At 42.1% G+C, this 17,843-nt stretch overlaps 1 protein-coding gene across 6 annotated transcripts in view; it reads left to right on the plus strand.

Annotated features, from left to right (window-relative positions):
* Nucleotides 1-16,963, plus strand: part of LOC140199142 (rho GTPase-activating protein 6) — a 565,740-nt gene extending 548,777 nt beyond the window's left edge. For all 6 annotated transcript variants that reach the window (XM_072260734.1, XM_072260739.1, XM_072260737.1 and 3 more), the window contains exons 10-12: nt 2,915-3,012; nt 4,550-4,812; nt 15,118-16,963. In XM_072260734.1, coding sequence (XP_072116835.1) covers nt 2,915-3,012; nt 4,550-4,812; nt 15,118-15,845 — 1,089 coding nt within the window. In that variant the 3' untranslated portion in view covers nt 15,846-16,963. The remainder of the gene's footprint in view (nt 1-2,914; nt 3,013-4,549; nt 4,813-15,117) is intronic.
* Nucleotides 16,964-17,843: the final 880 nt, after the last annotated feature.

Genomic DNA, 17,843 nt, shown 5'->3' on the forward strand with positions numbered 1-17,843 from the left:
AAGTTTGTCCTGAAGGATCTCCGTGCCCTTCCCAGAACAATTTTCTCCTGGCATTAAATTAGGAACACCTTAATATAGTGGGGATTCTTAACTACAGAAAAGGGAAAATGTTTTCCACCATTATGGAGGTCAGTATCCAGCCAACTTCATTTGCTAAAAATGGCTGAGAGCACTAGATGCAACAAAGCATGGGAGAGGACAAATTTGTAGTTGTAGTATTGAAGATAAACATTACAGATCCAGCAGTGCTTTGAGCTAAATTGTTCCAGTAAAGTTATAGCACTGGCATCTACTTGACAAGGTAAAAAGTTGCCCAGCTGTGCCATATTCACAAAAAATGTAATAAATCCATTCCAGCCGATTACCCACCCAAGCAACCGCTCTCAGTCAGCAGCAGAGTGATGGAAAGTATCATTGAAGATGGTATCAAGCAGAGTTGGCCATGTGTGGTGATCAGATCTCCAGGCTTGTGCCCTGAGGTTATGTCTCCAGCACTGGTGTGATAACCTTTCACACCTTTTGTTTTCATTTCTGCATTTCTCTATTGATCAGAGGCATTTGGAATTGATATAATTGATATCAGAATCAGGTTTATTATCACCGGCATGTGACGTGAAATTTGTTAACTTAGCAGCAGTGGTTCAATGCAATACCTAATCTAACAGAGAAAAAATATAATAATAATAAATAAAGTAAAACATAATAAATAAGCAAGTAAATCAATTATGTATATTAAATAGATTATTTAAAATGTGCAAAAACAGAAATACTGTATATTAAAAAAAAGTGAGGTAGTGTCCAAAGCTTCGAAATCCATTTAGGAATCGGATGGCAGAGGGGAAGAAGCTGTTCCTGAATCGCTGAGTGTGTGCCTTCAGGCTTTTGTATCTCCTACCTGATGGTAACAGTGAGAAAAGGGCTTGCCTTGGGTGCTGGAAGTCTTTAATAATGGACGCTGCCTTTCTGAGACACCGCTCCCTGAAGATGTCCTGGGCACTTTGTAGGCGAGTACCCAAGATGGAGCTGACTAGATTTACAGCCTTCTGCAGCTTCTTTCGGTCCTGTGCGGTAGCAACCCCGCCCCCCCCCCCCCCCGCCCCATACCAGTGATGCAGACTGTCAGAATGTGCTTCACGGTACAACTATAGAAGTTTTTGAGTGTATTTGTTGACATGCCAAATCACTTCAAACTCCTAATAAAATATAACCACTGTCTTGCCTTCTTTATGACTACATCAATATGTTGGGACCAGGTTAGATCTCAGAGATCTTAACACCCAGGAACTTGAAGCTGCTCACTCTCTCCACTTGTGATCCCTCTATGAGGATTGGTATGTGTTCCTTCGTCTTACCTTTCCTAAAGTCCACAATCAGCTCTTTCGTCTTACTGACATTGAGTGCCAGGTTGTTGCTACGGCACCATTCCACTAGTTGGCATATCTCACTCCTGTATGCCCCCTCGTCTCCACCTGAGATTCTACCAACAACGGTTGTATCGTCAGCAAATTTGTAGATGGTATTTGAGCTATGCCTAGCCACACAGTCATGTGTATACAGAGAGTAGAGCAGTGGGTAAGCACACACCCCTGAGGTGCGCCAGGGTTGACCATCAGTGAAGAGGGTATGTTATCACCAATCCGCACAGACTGTAGTCTTCGGGTTAGGAAGTCAAGGGTTCAATTACACAAGTAAGTACAGAGGCCCAGGTTCTCCAACTTCTCAATCAGGATTGTGGGAATGATCGTATTAAATGCTGAGCTATAGTCGATGAACAGCATTCTGATGTAGGTCTTTGTGTTGTCTAGGTGGTCTAAAGCTGTGCGAAGAGCCATGGAGATTGCATCTACCATTCACTTATTGTGACAATAGGCAAATTGCAATGGGTCCAGGTCCTTGCTGAGGCAGGAGTTCAGTCTAGTCATAACCAACCTCTAATAGCATTTCATCACTAAAGAGAAATCACCAAAGAGAAAAAAAAGTAAATTCATTTATAAGCATCTCAAGCTACTAAAGGAAAATGAGCAGTTAACTGGCTGGTCATCGTAATGATAAAACACGTGAGATGCATCAGCTGCAGCTGAGGACCCAGAGTTGAAGAGAATCTGTCCATAGGTCTCTTTAGTTACAGGGCAGTTCTGGACTCACCACTGAGTAGGAGGGGTGGTGGTAGTAGTAGAATTGCTGGTTGTAGGAGGGGAGATGTTAGTAGGTCAATAGTTTTGCCTGGTACTGCAGAGGCATAGAAAGCTGGATCAGGCTGACACGTGCACCATGAATGTTTCAATTTCTGCTTTCTGCTTAATCGACTGGAATGTCCTAATGTGCTTAGTAATAACATCAGTTTTGTTTGGTTTTCCTGTTAGTTCGTAAACATGACAAACCCAAAATTAGTAAGTGGTGCACTAGTGATTAAAGCATCTATTTTTAAAACATTTTAAAAGCCCTAGTTTCGCAGTCATTCGAAAGTAGTAACTGTTTTAGTTACTATTCTATAGATTTGTTGAGTAGGCCTGAAAGAAAATGAATCTGAGGGTTGTATATGGTGACTTTGATCATAAAATTTACTTTGAATTTTGAAAACTTTGTTTTCTGCCGTTTCCCAGTAGGTTTTAACCCATTTAACTTGTTAAAGACTTGGCTTTGTATTTTAAAGCAAACACTAATAAGCTGATTTTAGATGAAAGTAAGAGCATTTTGAAGTACATGTGTATTTCCCAACCTTTATTTGTCATGTTATATATATTTCATTTATTAATTGTTATATGAAACATTTTCTTTCTGTTCCTTGACAAATGAATGCTTGTCCAGTGATGTGATTATGAAGAAAGGACATGTAATTATACATTCATTATGTGCAGTGTTTCATTATGAATTCAGATCACTCAGTTTGTAAATAATTTGCATCATTTCTCAGGTTCCCCCGGAGCTACAGAACGAGGTGCTGATGAGCTTGCTAGAGACAGATCCAGATGTTGTTGACTATTTGCTGCGGAGGAAAGCTTCACAGTCATCGTGAGTAGTACTTGCCATTGCAAGTGAACTTCCACTCGAGGCTAATAATTTCCTTCTGTCTTATCTGTGCTAAGCATTAATAAGCTAGACAAGAGAATGCATGATCAAGGGAGCAGTGGTCAATCTAGTGCTGTTAAGTAAATATCAGGCCATACTAAAAACGTGGGGTGTAAAAATTCCTCTACCCAGTATCTTGCTAGCAAATTTACAGTCACTGGGAGCAAGGTTGAGGCCCTAAGGGCAAGATTGCTCTCTCCGAGGGAAATGAGGGATTGCAATGTTCTGTGTCTTTTGGAGACATGGCTCACTCAAGACATGCTGGCCATGGTGTTCCTGCCCAAGGGGTTCTTGATCTACCAAATGAATCACTCTGCAGAACATGCAGGAAGGCAAGAGGTGAGAGTGTGTGTCATGATAAACTCTTGGTGGTGCTCTGACATAGTGGTCTTGTCGTACTCTTGTTCCCCCAAGCTGGATTGCTGAATGATTGAGTGCTGTCTGTTCTACTTACCAAGAGAGTTGTCCATGATCCTAACCACAGTTTACATACTGCTAAACACCAATGTTAATCAAGCACTGGAGGTATTGAGTGCCATGATTGGCAAACAAGAAACAGTCTACTCAACACCATTCAAATCATTGTCAGTGACTTTAGTCAGGCTTGTTTGAAGAAACCTCTGCCCAGATATCATCAGTAAGTCACCTGCAGCACCAGGGGACCCAACACATTTGACCACTTATACTACGATTAGGAATGCCTACCCTTTGATCCCTAGACTACTTTTCGGGAAATCTGATCATCTGGTTGTCCTACTACCTCCATAGTGGCAGAGGCTGAAGAGCAAGTCTCCAGAGGTTAGAAAATGAGATAGTACATTGTGAAAGTAGTTGTGGGGGCTGAATACTTTTTCAAGGCACTGTATTGCACTCTAGTTACTTGCCTGGGCTATTCTGTCAGCAAATCCCAGTCCTGTCAACTCTGCCATCAAGAGGGACCAGGGTAGTAGTTGTCTGGGAACACCACCACATGCAGAACCCCTGAAGTCTGCACTCCACCTTGACCTGGAAATGTATCACCATCCTGTAACTCGGCACACAACAGCATTGTGGAAGTAACTTCAACAGAGGGGCTACTATGAGCCACATCATAAAACTTCAGCGTCATCCTAAAGAGGGCAGGAGGGGCCTAGGACTTAAGTTTCTTTTGTATGGGAGGGAAATACCAGCCTGGATTATTTGCTGAAACAGAACTGAAGTCCCAAACTTCTGACTGTGGGGCAAGAGTCCAACCACTGAATCATGGTTAATAACTTGATTTACTGTCTGATTAAACACTTTAAAACTCTAAGCCTCCACTGTCCGACTATCCACAAATCTCAGTGGTTCGGCACCAGTCTCACTGGGTGATATTTTCTGACCAGGACTACCAAAGTCTTGAGTGTGCCAGTTTATGGGAATTTGTTTATGGGAGTCTATTTTGAACTCTTTGTAGTGAGCTGTGTGCACTTTAATAATCAGCTGTGATTATCTTTAACAGGAGTCCGGATCTGACAAGGGCAGAGATGTCCTATACTTTGGGAGGAAGACATTCATCGACTGACTCCAACAAGATGTCAAGTGGAGAAGTCTCACCTTATGACAATAATTCTCCAGTACTCACAGACAGGCTGTTAGTACAAAAGGCAGATGATCTCAGTCCTAGTTCCGACAAGCTTTATAAAGTTCCTGAACAATATGCTTTAGTTGGACACCTGAAATCCAAATCTAGGGACAGCTCTCCAGTGTCATGGCCCGAAAAAGGTAAGGGTTATATGATATATGCAGCTTTCACTCTTTGAAACTCTGCAATAATTATAACTTCAGAGATTGTAACAAAATTCTATGGCTTGTCTTGGAATTTAGTATGGTGTTGGCTTCTTCCATGTTGTCATGGCATTGAATTGCAGCTTGTATAACTTTTGCACTGATTGATTGGCTTGAGCAATATCCAATCCATCAGGACAAGACTGAAAAACTATTTGCAGTCATATGCACTATTTGCAGTCTGACAGTGGAACATTCACAATTATTAAAATGAAAACTGAGTAGTTAATCATTTCAGCCAAGTAAGGATCAAATTACTTGAACCCAGGATGATGTTCAATGGTACAGAAAATTGTAATGAAAACCTGAGATCAGTCTACTAAAATGCCATTGTTGTGACCAATATAATGCTGAAAAGTCCATTCTTAATGAAGGTTACGACAACGTGCTCCTTTTCATTGAGAGGGGAAACTTGAAGGATGACATTCAAATGCCACAGCATCCCATGAAGCCAGATAATTTAATTGTCCTGTGCTTTCAATAGCCACTCACATTCAAACATAACTGGCCATGTGCTTGCTACCAACACACTGGCTGCTTAAAATGTGACATTCATTATGTTACAGGCTGATAGGGAAAAAATGGGATAATAGAAACATAGAAACATAGAAAATAGGTGCAGGAGTAGGCCCTTCGAGCCTGCACCGCCATTTATCATGATCATGGCTGATCATCCAACTCAGAACACCGCCCCAGCCTTCCCTCCATACCCCCTGACCCCCGTAGCCACAAGGGCCATGAATGAGGACATGAATGGGAAAAGCAAGTAATGGGTTTAGTCCCTAATTGTTTTGCTCAGTGTAGCATCTCTATCGCTGGTGTTCACCATCATATCCTTGTTGAGGAGATGATGAGACAATGGGGGTGCATAATTAGATACTCAGCAATCCACCTCTGTCTTAACATTGATTCAGCTTTTATGTTTCAATATCCAATTCAAAGACTTCAGGAAACTTGCATTCTTAGTTGATGTTATAAGTGGCCAGGTCTGCTATAGGTTTACCCATCCATAATATCCACTCAGTTTTATTTCTCTCTCCACACATACTGTCTGGTCTGCTGGTCATTTCCAACAGTCTTCCCTTGCGGTTTTAGTTCCCTGCAAATGCTCTGATCTGCTTTTATCTTTTTGTCAGTCTATCCTCATTAAATTGTTAATTGTGCCCTCACACTGTTCTCTGACCTACCTCTTCCCACCTACTTTCGGCAACTTAAAACTTCTCCATTTCTGATTAAGAGAGCGAATCTGCAACGGTAATTCCATTTCTCTTTCCACAAATGCTGCCTTGCCTATTTCCAGAATTTTATATTTTTACTTCTCTAACAGCAATGGTATTCTATCGCTACAGTGACTTATTTCAATGGAAGTATGATACTTTTCCTGTTTCAATTAACATAGAATATTACACCACAGTACAGGCCCTTTGGCCCATAATGTTCTGCCAACCCTTTAGCCTACTCTAAGATCAATCTAACCCTTCGCTCCTACATAACACTCTGTTTTTCTATCATCCGTGTGCTTTTCCAAGTGTTTCTTAAATGCTCCTAATGTATCTGCCTCTATTACTAGCCCTAGCAGAGCCTTCCATGCATACACCACTCTCTGTTCCTCTGACAACTCACCTGTACTTTCCCCCGGTCACCTTAAAGTTATTGCCCCTGGTATTAGTTATTTCTGCCTTGGAAAAAGGTCTCTGTCTTTCTATCCTTTCTATGCCTCTTATCATCTTGTACACCTCCATTAAGTCAACTTTCATCCTCCTTCATTCCAAAGAGAAAATCCTTAGCTCGCTCAACCTGTCTTCATAAGACATGCTCTCTAGTCTAGGCAGCATCCTGGTAAATCTCAATACCCTTTCTAAAGCTTCCACGTCCTTCCTATCACATGGCAACCAGAACGGAGCAGAATATTCTAAGTGTGGTCTAACCAGGGTGTTACAGAGCTGTAACATTGCCATAGACCAGAAAGTATAGGAGCAGAATTAGGCTATTCAGCCCATCAAGCCCGCTCTGCCATTTCATCATGGCTGATCCAAAATTCCTCTCAACTCCAATCTTCCACTTTCTCCCCGTATCCCTTCATGCACTGAGCAATCAAGAATCTATCAACCTCTGTCTTAAATATACATAAAGACTTGGCCTTCACAGCTACCTGGGAGAAACAATTCCACAAATTCACTATTCTCTGGCTAAAGAAATTTGTCCTCATCTCCATTCTATAAAAGGATGCACTCTATTCTGATGCTGCGTCCTCTGGTCTTAGACTCTCCCACCATAGGAAACAACCTCTCCATATCCACTCTGTTAAGGTCTTTCACCTTTCGATAGGTTTCTATTGAAGTCAACCCTCAAATTTCTGAATTCAAGTAAACACAGGCCCAGAGCCATCAAAAGCTCTTCATATGATAAACAATTTAATTCTGGAATCACTTTTGTGAACCTCCTTTGAACCCTCTCCAATGTCAGCACATTATTTCTAAGATAAGGGGCCTAAAATTGCTCTCAGTATTCCAAGTGAGGCCTCACCAGTGCTTTATAAAGTCTCAACATTACATCCTTGCTTTAATATTCTAGTCCTCTTGAAATGAATGCTAACTTTGCATTTGCCTTTCTCACCACAGACACAACCTGCAAATTAACCTTTGGAGGATCCCGCACAAGGACTCCCAAATCCCTTTGTGTCTGTTTTTTTGTATTTTCTTTCCTTTTAGAAAATAGTCAACATTTCCGTTTCTTCTACCAAAGTGCATGACTATACACTTCCCAACAATGTATTTCATCTGCCATTTCTTTGCCCATTCTCCTAATCTTGTCTAATTCCTTCTTTAGTCTCTCTACTTCCTCAAAACTACCTGCCACTCCACCTATCTTCACATCATCTTAAAATTTTGCAACAAAGCTTTCAATTCCATCATCCAAATCATTGACATATAACGTAAAAAAAATATAGACCCCTGTGGAACACCACAAGCCACTGGCAGCCAACAAGAAAAGGATCCCTTTATTCCCACTCTTTGCTTCCTGCTAATCAGTCACTGCTTTATCCATGCTAGAATCTTTTCTGTAATACCATGGGCTCGTACCTTGTTAAGCAGCCTCATGTGTGGCACCTTGTCAAGGAATTTCCGAAAGTCCAAGTACACAACATTAACCGATTCTCCTTTGTCTCTCCTGCTTGTTATATCTTTAAAGAATTCCAACAGATTAGTCAGGCAAGATTTTCCCTTGAGGAAACAATGCCGACTGTGGTCTATCTTATCATGTGCCTCCAAGTACTCTGACATCTCATCCTTGATAATCGACTCCAACATCTTCCCAGCCATTGTGATCAGACTAACAGGCTTATAGTTTCCTTTCTTCTGCCTCTCTCCCTTCTTAGAGTGCAGTGACATTTGCAATTTTCCAGTCTTTCAAAACTATTTTAGAATCTATTGATTGTTGAAAGATCATTACTAATGCTTCCACAATCTCTTCAGCCACCTCTTTCAGAACCCTAGGGTGTACACAATCTGGTCCAGGTGATTTACCTACTTTCAAACCTTTCAGTTTCCCAAGAACCTTCTCTCTAGCTATGGTAACTTCACACACTTCATGACCCCGACCCTGGAACTGCTAACATTCTGCTAGTGTCTTCCACAGTGAAGACTGATGGAAAATACTTAGTTTGTCTGCTATTTCATTGTGCCCCATTACTACCTCTCCAGCATCATTTTCCGGTGGTCAGATATCCACTCTTCCCTCTATTTTACATTTTATTTATCTGAAGAAACTTTTAGTATCCTCTTTAATATTATTGGCTAGTTTACTTTTGTATTCCATCTTTACTTACATTTTTAGTTGCCTTCTGTTGACTTTTAAAAGCTTCTCAATCTTCTATCATCCCACTAATTTTTGCTTTATTATATTCCCCTCTTTGGCTTTTATGTTTGTTTTGATTTCTTTGTTTGCCACAGTTGTGTTATCTTGCCTTTAGAACACTGCTTCCTCTTTGTGATGTATATATCCTGTGCCTTCTGCATTGCTTCCAGAAATTTCAGCCTTTGCTGCTGTGCTGTCTTCCCTGCCAATGTTCTTTTCCTATCAATTAAGGCCAACTCATTTCTCATGCCACTGTAATTCCCTTTACTCCCTGTAATACAGATACATCTGACTCTCCAGTGACTCTCATGGTGAATTTGGTCATCTTGTGATCACTTTCTCCTAAAGGTTCTTTTACCTTAAGCTCTCTAATCAATTCTGGTTCATCGCACAACACCCAATTGAGAATAGCTGATCCCCTTGTGGTCTCAACCATGAGCTGCTCTAAAAAAAACATTGTGGGCATTCCAGAAACTCCCCCTCCTGGAATCCAGCATAAACCTGATTTTCTCAATCTAGCTGCATATTGAAATCCCCCATGACTATTGTAACATTGCCCTTTTGATATGCATTTTCTATCTTCTGTTGTAATTTGTAGACCATATTCTTACTACTGTTTGGGGTCTGTATATAGTTCCCATCAGGGTCTTTTTTACCCTTGCAGTTCCTTAGCTCCATCGACAATGATTCAAACCTTCCAACCTTATGTCACCTCTTTTTGATGATTTGATTTCATTTTTTACCAACAGAGAAACACCGCTCCCTCTGTCTTTCTGCCTGTCCTTTCGATACAATGTGTACCCTTGCACATTAAGCTCCCAGCTATCTTCTTTCAGCCATGGTACAGTGATACCTACAACATCATTCTGCCAATCGGGAACTGTGCTACGCTCATCTACCTTATTTCGTATACTGCGCATATACGAATACGACACTTTCAGTCCTGTATTCACCCTTTTCGATTTTGTCCACCTTTTACATTGCACCTCATCCAGCTGACTGCAATTTTGCACTATCAACAGCCTCTCCTCACTACACATTGCCTCTGTTTGTAAACCAGCTACCTCATCTTCAGCGCTATTATCCACCTTTCCTATGATACATCTTGTGCAGGACACTAGTCGCACCATGCTCAGCCTTTCAGTTCCTAACTTTGTCTGAGGTCTTACCAACATCTGTCTCCAAAACCTGTCCACTAACTGTTCCAGCGCTCTGCTTCTTATCCCCCCGCAACTCTAGTTTAACACCCCCCAGTCCAGGTGCAAATCGTCCCTTCTGTTCAGGCCCACCTTCCTTGGAAGGGAACTCAATGATCCAAAATCTTCTGGCCTCACTAGCACATGGCACGGGTTGCAATCCTGAGATCACAACCCTGGAGGTCCTGCCCTTTATCTTAGCACCTAACTCTTGGAACTCCCTATGCAGAACTTAAATCACTCATCCTAATTGATACCTACATGGACCGCGACTTCTGGCTATTCACCTTCCCACTTAAGAATGCTGAGGACTCGATCCAATATATCCTGGACCCTGGCACCCAGAAGGCAACATGCCAACTGGGAGTCTCCTTCTCGCCCACAGAACCTCTTGTCCATTCTCCTAACTATTGAATCCCCTATCACCACAGCGTGCCTCTTCTCTCCTCTTCCCTTTTGAGTCACAGAGGCAGACTCAATGCCAGAGACCCAACCACTCAGATTTTCCTCATTTAGGTCATCCCCCTGACAGTATCTCAAGTGATATACCTGTTGTTGAGGGGTGATGGCCACAGGTGTATTCTGCACTGGCTCCTTAACCCCTTTCCCCTTCCTGACTGTCACCTGTGCCCTGCACCTTGCGTGTAACAACCTCTCTATATGTCCTATCTATCACCCCTTCAGCCTCCCAAATGATCTGGAGTTCATCCATTTCCAGCTCCAACTCCTTAACGTGGTTTGTTAGAAGCTGTGCTGGATGCACTTCTCACAGTTGTAGTCGTCAGGGGTACTGGAGGTCCCCCTGCCTTCCCACATCCCATGAGAGGAGCATTCTACTACCCTGCCTGGCACTTCTACTGTCCTACCTGAGCAGATACAAAAAAGGAAAGGGAAAATCACAGCTTTTCTTTTGTTTTCTCTGACTGAAGCCTCTTCACAGAAGCCTTGAAGAGCTAAAGGCTCAAGATCACCACTCTGACTCTGCCCACTCAGATGATGGCCCCTGCGCTTGCCCCACCTTCCTTTAATTTGCTGTTACTAATCAATCCCAAACACCAATTGGTCGCTGGTCAAAGCTCTTTTTGCTGTAGTGACCCGCTGCTGCCTTTTGTACTCGGGCAGTGGACCTGATTGAAGACCCCTCCTCCCAAAACTTCCAATGTCTGGATTGGCTGCTGGTCAAAGCCATTTTTACCTCGCGGCTCTTGAACTCAATCCGCGGACTAATAATGGCCAACAAATCATACGCCTTTTTAACAACCCTATCAACGTGCGCAGCATTTTTGAGGGATGTGGACATCAAGATTTCTCTGTTCTTCCACACTGCTAAGAATCATGCCTTTATATTCAACCTTGCAAAATAAAGCACTTAACTCTTTCCAGGTTGAATTCCACCTGCATGTCCCAGCCCAGCTCTACATCCTGTTAATGTCCCTTTGCAATCTACATCTTTCTAACATCAACATGTTCAAGAATTTCAGCCTATCTTATAGTGTCCTTACAATAATTGCGGTCCCTTTCACTGGTGAATACTGAAGCGAAGTATTTATTTCACGCCTCACCTACCTCCTGTGACTCCAGGCATATGTTTCCTCTACTATCTCTGATTGATCCTACACTCACTCTGGCCATCCTCCTGTTCTTTACATACAGCATGTGTCGGATGCATTAGGGTTTTTCTTAATCCTATTTGCCAAGGCCTTCTTATGGCTTACCCTGGTTTTCCTTTTTCTATTCTTCAGCTCCTTCCTGGCTACTTTGTAACTTTCTAGAGCCCTGTCTGATCCCTGCTTCCTAAACCTTAAATAAACTTTTTTCTTCCTCTTGACGAGTTTTTCCACATCCTTTGTCAACCATGGTTCCTTCACCCTACCATCATATCCCTGCCTCAATGGACAAAGCTATCCAGAACCCCATTCCAGTGCTCCCTAAACAGCCTGCACATTTCCATTGTGCATTTCCCCGAGTACACCTAATCCCAGTTTATGCTCCCCAGTTCCTGCCTAATAGCATTATAATTTATCCTGCTCTTATCCCTCTCCAGGGCTATAGCAATGGTCAGGGACCTCTCCAACTGACAGATCTGACACTTGACCTATTAAGGTCAAATCTGAATCAATGGCAACCAGACTGAAAAATATAATAAAGAGTAAATTAATCAAGCAAACTAAAATGAGAAATATAATTTTAATTGCTGTTCTCAGCTATTGCAAATAGGACAATGGGATAGCTCTTTCAAAAGCGCGTGATGGAGAAAATATTTCCTTTACTGTATGATTTAACAGTTGAACACACACGACTCTGAAGATGGGTCAAAAGTAAATTGGGGGAATTTAGAGGCTGAGGCAGAGGTATGGCAGATACTTCTGTGTGTGACCTGAAACATCAACCATCCCTCTGCATCTCTGGATGCTGCCTAACCTGTTGAGTTGTTTCTTGACATTATTCTGTGATTCTCCATCTTTTGACAGGATTATTAGGGCCCTAGGTTAAATTCTGGAATTGACATGCAGAGCTGTGGCATTGTGGACCACAGATTGTCTGCGTTCCTCTCTAGGAGTTGAGAGTTGGGCCATTTTCATTTTGCAAGCATTCTTTATTTTAATACTGAACGTTTAAGTAACAACAATTTTGCATGCCATTGGAAAGAAACGATAATGTCTTGTATGGTTTTCTAGACTTGCAACAGTTTATGTTCCACAATAGCTGTTAGGTATGAGCTAATTGTAAAACCATGCACAACTAGCTTGGCAGCACATATTATGTACCTCAGTGGACAGAAAAACAATCCAAGCATTTCTGGATGTACTGAATAATCATCCCACAGAGGTTGCAAACAATTAAAATTGTGCTGAGACAGCTTGGATGACATTTTTGAATCTTACAAATTGGACTTCAATACAATATTTTAGTTATGTGTGCATGTTGTTTTTCTTAATTGGGCTCTGCCTATCTCCTGCTACAATTGAAAACAAAAGCCCCTCCATTGATAAGTGCCAATGTTATTCCCCATGGCCTGATTTCCTCATGCCAGCCCAGCTCAGCAGTAGGATTCCTGCCTTGGAGTCAGAAGCTGGGGAGTTCATGTTCCTTCTAAAGACCCAACCGCATAATCCGGGCTGAGAATCTAATGCATAACTCCCGCAGTGTTCTAGTCAATATTGCTAAAGCTTGGTGTAAGGTCTTGCAGTGTGCAATATTTTCTATATTACAATATTGACTACACTTTGAAAGTACTTCAGTTGCAGAGATAGTGGACACTGGTCAGAATAATCCCGGTATTTATTTTTATCTGGCCTGACCAATGCTCCGGATACTCCAAGTATTATACAGGAAAAGACGTGTACCCATCAGCCCTTAGCCCCAGTCTTGTATAAAGACAGACCCATACTCATCAGTACTACACGCAGTGTTACACAATTAGGCCTGCATCCATCTACACCTTCTCAATCCAAGTACTTGCCCAAATGCCTTTTAAATATTATAATTGTATCTGCCTTTGGCAGCTTGCTCCAGTCACCAACACCCTCTGTGGAAAAACCTACTCCATAGATCACCTTTAAGTTTCTCCCCTCTCACTTTAATCTTGTGTACTCTCAATCAGGCAACACACACAAAATGCTGGTGGAATGCAGCATCTATAGGAAGAAGCACAGTCGACGTTTCGGGCCGAGATCCTTCGTCAGGACTAACTGAAAGAAGAGGGGGAGGGGGAGATCCAAAATGATCGAAGGCAGAAGCGGGAGGGATAGAGCTAGGAGCTGGAAAGTTGATTGGCAAAAGCGATACAAGACTGGACAAGGGAGAGGATCATGGGATGGGAGGCCTAGGGGGAGGGGAGCACCAGAGGAAGATTTTGTGAGAAGGACAGAGGGAGAAAAAAGAGAAAGAAAGGGGAAAAAGATAATAAATAATAAATAAGGGATGGGGTAAGAAGGGGAGGAGGGGCATTAACAGAAGTTAGAGAAGTCAATGTTCATGCCATCAGGTTGGAAGCTACCCCGACGGAATAAAAGGTGGTGTTCCTCCAACCTGAGTGTGGCTTCATCTTGACAACACCCTCCTCTACTGTCACCCGTCCCATGATCCTCTCCCTTCTCCAGCCTTGTATCCCTTTTGCCAATCAACTTTCCAGCTCTTAGCTCCATCCCTCCCCCTCCTGTCTTCTTCTATCATTTCGGATCTCCCCCTCCCCCTCTATCTCTTCTTTCAGTTAGTCCTGACGAAGGGTCTGGGCCCAAAACGTTGACTGTGCTTCTTCATATAGATGCTGCCTGACCTGCTGTGTTCCACCAGCATTTTGTGTGTGTTGCTTGAATTTCCTGCATCTGCAGTTTTCCTTGTGTTTACTCTCAATCTAGACTCCCTTGCCCTGGGACAAACCCTCTGGCTATCTGCCCTATCTAAGCACTCATAATTTAAAAAAATATCCATAGGTCACCCCTCAGCCTCCTGTAGTCGAGTGAGAATACACTAAACCTATCTCATCTCAATTTGCAACTACAGTCATCCATTTCTTTTCTTTGCTGTTGATTCAGTGCTGCCACATGTCATGACCAAAACTTTCATAGCCCTTCCCCATTCTCTTACCTATTTAGCTCTTGTGGCCCGAGGTTGTAAGGCAGATTGTTCTGCGGAGGAGAAGAAAGGCTGTGAATGAGTTTTGCTGATTCTGGGTGGATGACAGAGCTGGCAATGTGTGCTGGGAGTGCAAGAGTTGTAAAAGGTCTAAATAAGTGAGAGTGGGGATCGTGAGTTGCAGGCTTAGACCTGGATGTTTGGTGGATGTTGTTATCAGACGAGTGACATAGGGCTTTAGGCTATGGAGGCAGATGTTGAGATTGAAAATGAGTCTCTTGATCTTTAATCTCTTCCTTTGTTAATATCCTTCGTACCAATGAAATTTTCTCTCCATTGACTGTCAAAGTCCATTGTAATTCTGAACATTAAACTTGCCTGTTAGGATTATGACCCTGGCTTCTCTAGTTTGTCCATATAATTGAAGGGTATTAGCATATTTTTATCACTATTCATGAATGAAGCAAGTATAACTCCATTGTAATAAACTTAAGACATAAGTATTGCTGAATTTGCCAAATGTAACTTTCCCTTGAAACTCTGCACTGAATTTCTTTGGTTACAGTGACTTTGGAAAGTTGACGCCTTATTCTTTCTTTTCATCCCTTAGGTTTATATGGCAATATTTACCAAAACAGCCCACTGCAGCAAAGACAGTGTTCTCTGTCCCAGGGGAACCTCTCAGTGGACTGGCCTGTGCCTCAGGCCTCTTCCACATTGTCTCTAGACAACACAAAGCTGCCTGTGCGAAGAACTCACACAACTGCAGGGGTACCTGAGTGTAGGGCTCACCCCCCGGTGAGTCGTGTCTGCAGTAGTCCACAAGTGGCAGGAAGTAAGAAAAATATTCAGCTGAGCCTGGAATCACTGTGCCTCAGACGTGACCAACGTTCCACAGCAAGTGCAGAAGAAATTTTTCAGAGAACCTCAGACACCTCTTTCTTACACAAGAAGCCGTGGCTAACCTGTTTCAAGCACGGGGACATCAATCGTAATGAGAGGCGGCCCCCTCCGCCCTACCCCATTGAGCTGAGGCAAACCTCGTCCAGTAACTCTGTTGCACATCAAGAACAAGCTTTGTCAAGACATCATAGATCTCAGCAAGGCTCAGCTCTGGCAGGAGAGCTGGAGGCAATGGTGCTTGAGCCGTCGACAGCCAAGCTCCGTGAGCAGGACTTGGTTTCCCCCGGCAACGAGAACGAAGCGTGGTCCAAACAGTCAGATAATAAGAACAACTTAACAGAGCCTGAGTGGGTGGAGTGGCAAAGGGAGCGATGGCAAATCTGGGAGCTCCTGTCAACGGACAATGCAGATTCTCTTCCTGAAACTCTAGTATGATAGCTTGAGCTGCCCGAATGCAGGCCTTGTTTAGATATCATGTCATAATTTTTTAAAATCTAAATTTATCCTATCATGTACACAAAACATATTTTTATATTTGTGTGATATTTTTACTTTTTACTTTTCAGGTGTAAAAGTACACAGTCTTTAATATTCATGTAAAAGCCAGTGTGTCTGTCAGCACCTAAAACACAAGCATAGGACAATGCATTTGAATGTTGCTGTAGCATAAACTATACATGAAATATATAAATATCTATTCAGTGATTTATTTTCCAATCATTTGTATTTATATGTACATGTTTGGACCATTGTTATGTCTGAGAGGTTATGTTCAGAACCACATTCAGTGGGAGGGGATGGGGAGCAGGAGATTATCACTTGGACGTCAAGCACTTATCATGTTGCTAATAGCCAAAAGTAACAGAAAAGTGTCCCTGTTGTCTACCTGTTTCTTCCAACCAGCAGGCAGTTACAGGAAATTCTTGTCAATTGACTAAATGAAATAGCCATCGCATTATCAAGTTTTGACAATTGTTGTCAATTTTCTTTTGAGGATACCATTTATTTTTCAGCTAACATGTCGCCCTCAAATAACAACCAGCATTCCCTTCAATCATGTAATATTTTATTGGTACTAAACCTACGTAGCACATCTTCAAGTAACTTCAGTTCCCTTCTCTGTGAGGAATGGTCCCCACTTGATCGAGATGGTCGTATTTTCAATATGTGATTATTGAAGGGTTAGTGAAAGACAATCCAACTCCAGCCCCAATGAAATGGAAATATTTTTGCCTGGCAGGAATTGAGAGATTATATATTTTAAATACGGGAAAATGATTAAGTATTTTTTCATGTATTCAAATGAGGGATTTGCATACAATGTACCTTTTAAAACAAGAATAAGTTACAAATTCATGCAATATCATGTGTTTTATTTTCAGAAAAAAATGTTTATTTTATAATATCGTATTTTATCTAGCTCAAAAACTGGGTGAGCTCATGAGAGGTAAATGAATAGATTACGTAGAGACAGTTGTGATGTATCATCTTACATTGTCTTAAACAGATCTATAGTCATCTACAGTGCCATTGAATTAAAAAAAGAACATTTAAAAGCAAGATTGATTCCTGAGTATTTCTGAATTGTGAGGACCAGTGCAGATTATTGGGATTGAATTGACTTTATTTCTTACATCCTTCACGTACATGAGGAGTAAAAATCTTTATGTTATGTCTCAGTCTGAATGTGCAATGTGCAATTATAGTAATTTATAATAAATAGTATGTACAATAGGATAGTCAATATAGCTCAGAAATACAATTGTATCAGCGTGAATTAATCAGTCTGATGGCCTGGTGGAAGAAGCTCTCCTGGAATCTGTTGGTCCTGGCTTTTATGCTGTGGTACCATTTCCTGCAAAGTAGCAGCTGGAACAGTTTGTGGTTGGGATAAACCGAGTCCCCAATGATCCTTTGGGCCCTTTTTACGCAGCCAGAAATGTAAATGAATAGAGGGAAGTTCACATCTACAGATGCACTGGGCTGTCCACACCACTCTCTGCAGAGTCCTGTGATTGAGGGAGGTGCAGTTCCCATACCAGGCAGTGATGCAGCCAGTCAGGATGCTCTCACTTGTGCCCCTGTAGAAAGTCCTCAGGATTTGGGGACTCATGCCAAACTTCTTCAACTGACTGAGGTGAAAGGGGTGCTGTTGTGCTTTTTTCACTACACACGTGAGATTCTATATGATATATATGCTGAGAAATTTAAAGCTGTTCACCCTCTCAACCCCAGATCCATTGATGTCAATAGGGGTCAACCTGTTCCCATTCCTCCTGTAGTCCACAGCCAGCTCTTTTATTTTTGCAACATTGAGGGAGAGATTGTTTTCTTGACACAGGGTGATGACTTCTTCTCTGTAGGCTGCCTCGTTATTATTTGAGATTAGGCCAATCAATGTGGTATCGTCAGCAAATTTAATTAGGTTGGAGC

Source organism: Mobula birostris, chromosome 6, assembly GCF_030028105.1.
Source record: "Mobula birostris isolate sMobBir1 chromosome 6, sMobBir1.hap1, whole genome shotgun sequence".
NCBI lineage: Eukaryota > Metazoa > Chordata > Chondrichthyes > Myliobatiformes > Myliobatidae > Mobula > Mobula birostris.